We start from the raw sequence: 8518 nt of genomic DNA on the forward strand, positions 1-8518 counted from the left end.
AGAACTCACAGAACTGACATTAAACCCAAAGATATAGAATGGTGCCAAAGAGCATTTGTTACTCAGGTGTATTATTTATATGCACATGTTGCCATGTCTGGCAATAAATACAACCTGAGTAACAAATACAACCTGAGTAACAAAGGCAGCCTGAAAGTTAGCTAAATAGACACCATTCAATTCTTTTCTTTTCTTTTTTGAATGAATAAGGTCTTTTCAAAAAGTAGGAAGGGAAGGAGGAGAAAGACTATATACTACAAGTTTGTACCAGGCCCAGAGAAATGAGACTTAGGCACTGCTTACATTCTGCCAGAATATGTGTTTTCTGAACAAGTCAAAAGGCAATACTTATTGGAAAAAGACTACCTCTCACACCATTGTAACACACAAGAGTCTTCAATTGGTGTTTGTTATATGTTTGGCTCCTATTTCATTTCCCCTTCTCTTGCCTACAAAACTCAGCCATCAACAACTACACTGCATGGACCCATTTGGCACTTTAAAAGAGAGGAGAGCTGGTCTTGTGGTAGCAAGCATGACTTGTCCCCTTAGCTAAGCAGGGTCCACCCTGGTTGCATATGAATGGAAGACTACATGTGTGAGCACTGTAAGATATTCTCCTTAGGGGTTGGAGCTGCTCTGGAAAGAGCCGAAGGTTCTAAGTTCCCGCCCTGGCATCTCCAAGAGTGGGCTGAGATTCCTGCCTGCAACCTTGGAAAAGCTGCTGCCAGATAGATAAACCAATGGTCTGACTCAGTATATCGCAGCTTCCTATGTTCCTAAGTTTACTGTAAGTTGCATACCAAAATAGAATGAATTTCCCCTTTATTTGGTGCCTCAAAGCCTATAGATATATGCTTCATAGTTGCCAGATTTTTCAAACTTTAAACAAGCTGTAGAGAGCCTTATTGTCTAGCAACAGTTAATGAAAAACCAATACATATATTATGAACAGTGCCCAAACTGAGGCACTTTGCAAATAGTTATTATTTGCAGTTTGTTTGATCAAATATCCTACCCTCAATATCCTACCCCAATGGCGGAGTTGCACTCACAGCTGAATGATATTCCACAAAAAACTCTTTGCTGTTGAGCATGACAACAAATAAAATGTTTCATGATACTTTCTTGGCACTTTTTAATTCCATTCATTGGTTTTTCATGATTGATGTCTTATTTTCCTCATTTTTATTGATTTGTTCTATCTATAGTGTGTAAAGGGTAGTAATAAGGAATTTCAGCTATCCAAAAAGCAAGTTGTTCAGTTTACTCTATAAGATGGCTGGTCACAGTTGAAAGGCCAGTGCCAATGAATGCTCTCATGCACTAAGATCGCCGGGAGATGATTTATCTTGACTGCCAACCTGTTCCCATATTACATCAGTGAAAGCGTTTAGGGGTGAAAGTAATCTGTGCACATCCTTGTGTGTTCAAGAAGAAACAGGGTAACACTCCCGCATAAGAACTGAATTACACATTCAGTGATGCTATACAATATAGCCTTTCAAGGGATGTCCCATTCATAATGCAGGTGAGGTTCACTGAACTGCAGGCTTCCAAACATGTATATTTTAAAAATCCCTGGCTGTGGAAGCTAGATGAGAGTCATTGCTTTTTACTACAATGTAAACGGAGACATTGAAGTACCAAGACAACGCCACACCACTCTGATTAAAGTGCCACAGAGTACCTACCTAGCGACATGGATTCTCTCTTTCAGTGAAGACAAACGGGGCCCGAAAAAAATTAGTCAGTAGGTCCGCATTAGATACTCAAATCACTTTAATCATTCAATCATCCACATAAAATCCTTGCGATGTACACCACCACATTTGAAAGTTCAACATGTAATAGAAACAACTAGAATGTCTTTGGTAAGGAATGCAGCTTCTCCTTCCCTACATATATGTACATGTTCAAAACAAACAAACAAAAACCCAGTAAGCAAAAATAATCTGGTCCTGACAGTGGCCAGTGTTTGATTTTACCCTGGCTAAGTATAGGTCTGAAAGCATCCCCCCTGCCCGCCCGCCCGCTTTATGTATATACAAACAGTAGACAAAAATACTTTGTTTCTGGCTTATTGGCTGTAGCCCTGTTGCGACAAACCTAGGATCACTTGTTGCCCTAAGTATTTGCATAAGCTGGGGGTTAGTGATACGTTGCAGAATATCTTTTAAAAGCAGCACTAAAATGCAGGCATTAGGTTATTTCTGTATTCTGTTGCTTTTTATCATTTTACCATTAACAACCTGTCCTATTACACAGTGGATAACACTGGCTGCTGCAGAGGAGTGTGATGATCAGCATTTTCTAACAGGTTGGCTTGTGTAGTACAAAACATGCAAAACCCAGCTTCCATCAAATATTCAAACACTCTAACCAAAATACATTAGCAAGCCTAACAAAACAAAGCAGTTCTTGGAAAGCCTTTATACCCAGCCATTTCCCAGTGTACATGAAAGTGTTCTGCAAGATTAAGTCTCTGCTTTCATTGTAATGACACAGGAAGAGCAGAATCTAGCCACTCACATGACTGAACACTTGCCTTTCAGTTTATCCTTCTTCCGCTGCTGCTTTGATTTCTTGCCATCCACTTGGAGACTTACACTTCTTCTCTTTTCCAAATTCAAGAGCTCTTGAAAAAGCTCTTGCACATTGTAATTCATTTTGGCGGATGTCTCCATGAAGGAGCATTTCCACTGGCTGGCAAGGACTTCTCCTTCACTGGCATCCACCTCTCTCTGGGGGTCATCACTCTTGTTGCCCACCAACATGATAGGGACCTTCTGGATATCTCCTTTGATTTGGCAGATCTGTTCGTAGATGGGATGAAGCTCCTCTACGGACTGCCTGCTGGTCACGGAGTACACCAACATGAAGGCATGGCCTTTGGAGATGGAGAGTCTTTGCATGGCAGGGAACTGATGGCTTCCAGTGGTGTCTGTGATCTGGAGGGTGCAGATGTTCTTGTCACAGCTGATCACTTGGCGGTAAGTGTCTTCAACAGTAGGGATGTATGTTTCCCTGAAGGTTCCCCTTACAAAACGAAGAACCAGGGAACTCTTACCGACACCCGCAGCTCCAAAGACGACGACTCTGTAGTCGTTACTTTGTTCTGGCATGTTGCTGGTTCAGTTGGGAACCAAGGAAGAGTCCTTTGTGTTTACATAGCCCTTTGGAGAACAGGCCTGTCAAGGAAAAACAGCTCACAATAATTTAGGCATAAGAAGAAGGTCCAACTTGCAATTAAACAAACATCTTTGCCAGAGGCATAGCAAGGGTGAAGTGGGCCCTGGGACAAGAGTGAAGCTGGGTCCCCTGCCTCCACTTTCTCCTCATCCCCACCCCATGTCTTTGCTACAGAAGATGTGCAAGGACATGATGAAAAAGAAAGCATTCTCAGCAAGCCCTTTGTCTCACTGCTGTGCAAATAATATCACATACTTCCCATGCACGCAGACACTTTCACACATACTTGTACATGCGCATTCCTCTGGCTCAGATACACACACACACACACACACACACACACACACACACACACACACCTACTACCTGTATACACACACACACACACACTCCTCTCCTGGAGAGTGCTCCTCTCTTTGAAGCCAAGCCAAGTCCTCTGATCAGGAGCCAAAAGTATGCCCCTGAGCTGGCAGGGGTAGAGTGAAGAGCAAGCTGTTATCCAGCCAGTGGGCCCCCCTCTCTCAGGGGCCCAGGGACATTCCCCTCCCACCATTCAATTGTAACTAGGCCCCTGATCTCTCCCTGCTCCAGACCTTCCTATAGCTATATTACGAATTAGCAGTAAAATGAAGCAAACCTCTGGTTTCACTTTGTAGGCAGCACTTCTCTTAGCAGGGAAATATCTGCCTCCAGCCCTAAGCTCTTCCATCAAGAGAAATCAGATTATAATTGCCCATCAGAGGGGAGATCAGCCAGTCCTGCTCATTAATGCTCTTCTGTCCCCAAGCAACAGAGCACCCTGAAGCTGGTGCAAAGAGCTCCTTGGCACCTGCTCAGGATCACCCTTCCTCACTTGCCTGTCCCAGCAATCAGCTATTCTCATTTTCTGCTGGGGTGTGTGTGTGTGTGTGTGTGTGTGTGTGAGAGAGAGAGAGAGAGAGAAGGATTGGCTGGCTGCTAAGCCCCTGGGTTTATCGCTCTTGTTCTCTCATTCTGCACACACATCCACGCTGGGTCTTGAGAAGCAACAGGCACAACAATCTCTGGCTGCATTACTCAGAATGACAGATGAAAAGCAATGCATACAACATCCGTGTGTCACTTGCTGGCGTCATCACAGCTGCCAGCAGGCAGGCAAGGAAGCCAGCACTGCAAACATACCTGCCTTGGAACAAGAAACAATGATCAACATCACCTGTTTCAGGAAGAAAACGCGGCAATGCAAGGATGTGTGCCAGAGCTGTGACCCACACACAGCCCACCTCAGAAACCATGGAATTTTAGCTGTTATTTCACCCTCCCTCCGCTCCACACCAGCTACCCAAGTTCTACTACATGTAGAAGAAACGTCTCTCTCTCTCTCTCCCTCCCTCTCACCGCCCCAGGCTTCAACTTTCCTCGCTATAAGCACCTGGACCCAAAACTGCCTCATATCAGGGGCATAGCTAGGAGAGAGGGGCCCCGTGTTCTCCCCCTCCCAAACGGCCCCTCCGGAGTGAGGAAAATAATGAAGACAGTAGGGAGAGGTGGAGCTGGGGGATCCGGGTTCTTTGAACCCATCCACTCAGTTATAGCTACACCCCTGTCTCCTACTGAAGACTATGAAAACCCAAGCAGTTCCCAAACAGGAGCAGCATACTGACAAACAGTTCTCCTGAACCCAGTTACAAGGAATTCTGGGGCCACCTAAATGATCCATGTATACAGGGTCTAGCAAAGATACCCAATTGTGAACTCTTTTCAAAACAGTAACTCCAAGCAATCCAGCCAAATCTCTACAGCCCTGCCTTAGCTGGCCTGGCCAGCGTGGTGTAGTGGTTAGAGTGCTGGACTAGGACCGGGGAGACCCAAGTTCAAATCCCCATTCAGCCATGATACTTGCTGGGTGACTCTGGGCCAGTCACTTCTCTCTCAGTCTAACCTACTTCACAGGGTTGTTGTGAAAGAGAAACTCAAGTATGTAGTACACTGCTCTGGGCTCCTTGGAGGAAGAGAGGGATATAAATGTAATAAAATAATAATAATAATAATAATCCCACACACACTTAGTGAGAATCAGCTGTTGGATTATGTGTCTCCTGCCACTCACCTCAATAATAAACAAAAGTTGTAAGGGGGTTAATTTAGATTGTGTCTACATCTAAAGGGCAAGTTGTGCCTTCCATTTTGTTCCAAGTTCCTCCAAACACTTTCTGGGGAAGCAGCAAGTGTTATACGATTTGTCAAACAAGCTGCATGAAACTGTTGCTAGGCCTGGGGGGAAAACAATTCTGGTTCCTCAGTATCAGGATATTTAGACATCTGGGATTTTTCCAGTCCTGATACTATTAGCTGAACTCCAAGAAGTAGTCACACATTTGCAAGCCTTTTTGACGAGCATTTTTACAGACCTTCTCCAATGGGAAGATTACTTTCAGAACATCGTTAGGAAATTAGTCAATACATACAATCAGTTCATGCATTGCTTTGCTATTCTAGGGGTAAGTTGGCCATTTCTAATTTTCTTGTGCTCAAAACGTATCGAAAGTTAGGTTATAGGGCCACATAAATTTTAGTACTAACAAGGCTAGACATAATTATAACCAAAACACCACATATTACAAATATCAAGGCAGGAGAGTGTTGAGCAGAGATTTGTTTTTGTTCCCACCCACCCACTTATGCTGCAGCTTAAGCAAATGACATGGCAGAGGATAGCTAGCACTTCTGGAAAAGAACCAGCCTCTAGAACACGGATTCTCAAACTTGGGTCCTCAGGTGTTATTGGACTTCAACTCCCATAATCCCCAGCCTCAGTGGCCTTTGGTTGGGGATTATGGGAGCTGAAGTCCAATAACACCTGAGGACCCAAGTTTGAGAATCACTGCTCTAGAAGATAAACTGAAGTAGTGTTGACAAGATACACGGGAAACATCCAGATTTAGAGCAAGAGTGCTCAAGAAGCAGTACTATTGGGACATACAGCCATGGAGAGGGAGCTTGCTGGCCACCTCATGGATATTTCAGACTGTTCCTTAAATATTCAGTTTTCATTAGAAGCGGCAGCATCTTACTCTTTCACTTGTGGAGAAGGGTAGTAGTGTCAAGGCAATATACTACCCCACCATTCAATAATATGCCATACCATGAAGTAACTTCAGATACATTCAGCCACCTGTACTGCATTTTTATTCGGATGGTCCTGCAATACATTCCCACCCCTTTGGACTCCGCCCTCATCACAAGATTTCCCATGTTAGGCCTGTTCTCAAGTATATGGCTACTAACTCTTTGGCAGCTTAAAGGCACAGCTTTGTGCCTTGAATAGCTTCATAAGAGGAGAAAATTCAGAAGGTGAAGTTTACCATCACAACACACCCACATGCTGGCTGGGAGAAGCTTCATCCACACTTTCCTCTTATCAAGCTGTTAAAGTCACAGGTGCCCTATCAGAAAAGCTCAAGCATTTCCTAGAGCTTTGTATTTTATTTTTTAAAAATTATTTATTTATTTATTTTACATTTTATATCCCACTCTTCCTCCAGGGAGCCCAGAGTGGTATACTACAAACTTAAGTTTCCCCTCACAACAACCCTGTGAAGTAGGTTAGGCTGAGAGAGAAGTGACTGGCCCAGAGTCACCCAGCTAGTCTCATGGCTGAATGGGGATTTGAACTCGGGTCTCCCCGGTCCTTGTCCAGCACTCTAACCACTACACCATGCTGTATTCATTTGGAACTTACGTGTTGATCCTATCTTTGGGCATACAAGGACTTTTTGGTGTCACTTTCTACCGGTAGCTTCCCCCACAAACTCTGCTAATGCATCATTTGGAAATCACTGTCCTCCATTATGGGAGCCAGTGGAAAAAGAAGATGTTGGACTGAGACGGCTTAAGGGCAGAGTTCAAATAATAACAGTCAAAAACATATTGGATAATACTGAACAAGTCATAGTCCCAGAGACTCAGTTTTGCTCATCTGCAAAATGGGAGTATTAGCAATCAACTTTAGGTTTATTTGTTGCATTTACAGACCGCCCATCCAAAGGCTCTGGGCAGTGCAGAACAAATTTAAAAGGACATAAAACACCATCTAACACACACAACTTAAAACAATATAAAAGCTTAAAACCATTCAAAACCACGTACAACCAATTAAAATACCCAAACTATTGTCCTGTTGCAAATACTTTAAAGTCATACAGACATCCCACCCTGCCACCTTCTTTCTAGGCAGAAGTTTCATCCAGATGAATGGCACTGAATTCCAAGCCACTGCGTTCAGGAGTGGAGGACTCCTAGGAAGGCGCGCTCGCTCCCATGGACAACACACACACATACACACAGCGCTAGTATTGGAGGAGATGACAACCGCCACCCCAGCCCACCCCAGCAACGCCCGCTCCCAAGATGACCAGCCCGACTACCTTGACCTTTTCTCTGCTGGCTAGTGCCAAAGTCTCAGCAGGCTCCAGGAAGAGCTTGGCACAGATCTGAACACAGCCCGCAGGGGCTTCTTCCCTCCCACCGCCCCTCTCCAACCAAGAGCAAACAAGTGTTTTCATCGGAACCGCGGGCTGGGCAAGCAGGCCGCCTTCGAGGAGGCCAGTAAGCCACAGGGCGAGGCAGCCTCCTTGCGAGAAGCCCAGGAAAAGCCACCCCTACAGCCTCGATGGCGAGTAAGGCAGAGACTCTTTGTCTGGCCTCGGGGGCCCCCTCGCCCACGCCTCCCCCCGCCCCGCCCGGCGAAGCATGCAAGGCGCCCTCCCTCCCTCCCTCCCCCTTCCCCAAGGGTGGTTGGAGACGGGTCTTCTTTACCTCGGTGTCGGGATCTCCCCAGAGCCAGGACGGCAACCCACAGCCGACGCCACCGCCTGCCAGGCGCGATCAGGGAAGACACTCCCAGAGCTGGTGCTCGCCGAAGCCCCTGCTGAGCAGCCCCGGCAGGGAGGCACCATCGCGAGGAGAGACAGGGCAGCTTCGTACAGCCGCTCGCCTGCCACACAGCCGCTAACGCCGGCGGCGGCGGCAACCCGCACCCCCCCCCTCCCCAGCATCACCCCGGTGGCCCCCCTGAAAGCGGGGAGAAGCCACAGCCCGGACTCCGCCCTCCCCCCAGTGACTCTCTCTTTCATTCATTTTCCCCGATGGTGAGTGGAACATCCCATTCATGCAACTAGAGTAGAATGGCAATATTTAAAGAACTTTGGGAAGGAGGAAATGGATTTCCATGATGTCTAAAGTGAAGGGTTCATTTCGAGAGCTTGAAAAAAGAAAAAAGGAAGCGCGAGGCTCTTGTTCCTACAAGATAAAAACACCCACAAAGGTGTTTAGGGAAAGGAAGAAT

General features: G+C 45.9%; 1 protein-coding gene across 5 annotated transcripts; it reads right to left on the reverse strand.

The window, feature by feature from the left end:
* Positions 1-1764: 1764 nt before the first annotated feature.
* On the reverse strand, positions 1765-8228 carry DIRAS3 (DIRAS family GTPase 3). 5 transcript variants are annotated; one of them, XM_053242458.1, is made up of 2 exons: positions 7990-8228; positions 1765-3191 (listed from the first exon to the last, which is right to left on the reverse strand). In XM_053242458.1, the coding sequence occupies exon 2, from the start codon at positions 3123-3125 to the stop codon at positions 2529-2531; it is 597 nt and encodes a 198-aa protein (XP_053098433.1). In that variant the 5' UTR covers positions 3126-3191; positions 7990-8228; the 3' UTR covers positions 1765-2528. The 5 variants fall into 5 exon arrangements, with proteins under 5 accessions (XP_053098433.1, XP_053098434.1, XP_053098437.1 ...); XM_053242459.1 differs by lacking the exon at positions 7990-8228 and adding an exon at positions 7599-7752; XM_053242462.1 differs by lacking the exon at positions 7990-8228 and adding an exon at positions 7394-7527.
* Positions 8229-8518: the final 290 nt, after the last annotated feature.

Source organism: Hemicordylus capensis, chromosome 4 (genome assembly GCF_027244095.1).
Source record: "Hemicordylus capensis ecotype Gifberg chromosome 4, rHemCap1.1.pri, whole genome shotgun sequence".
Lineage (NCBI taxonomy): Eukaryota > Metazoa > Chordata > Lepidosauria > Squamata > Cordylidae > Hemicordylus > Hemicordylus capensis.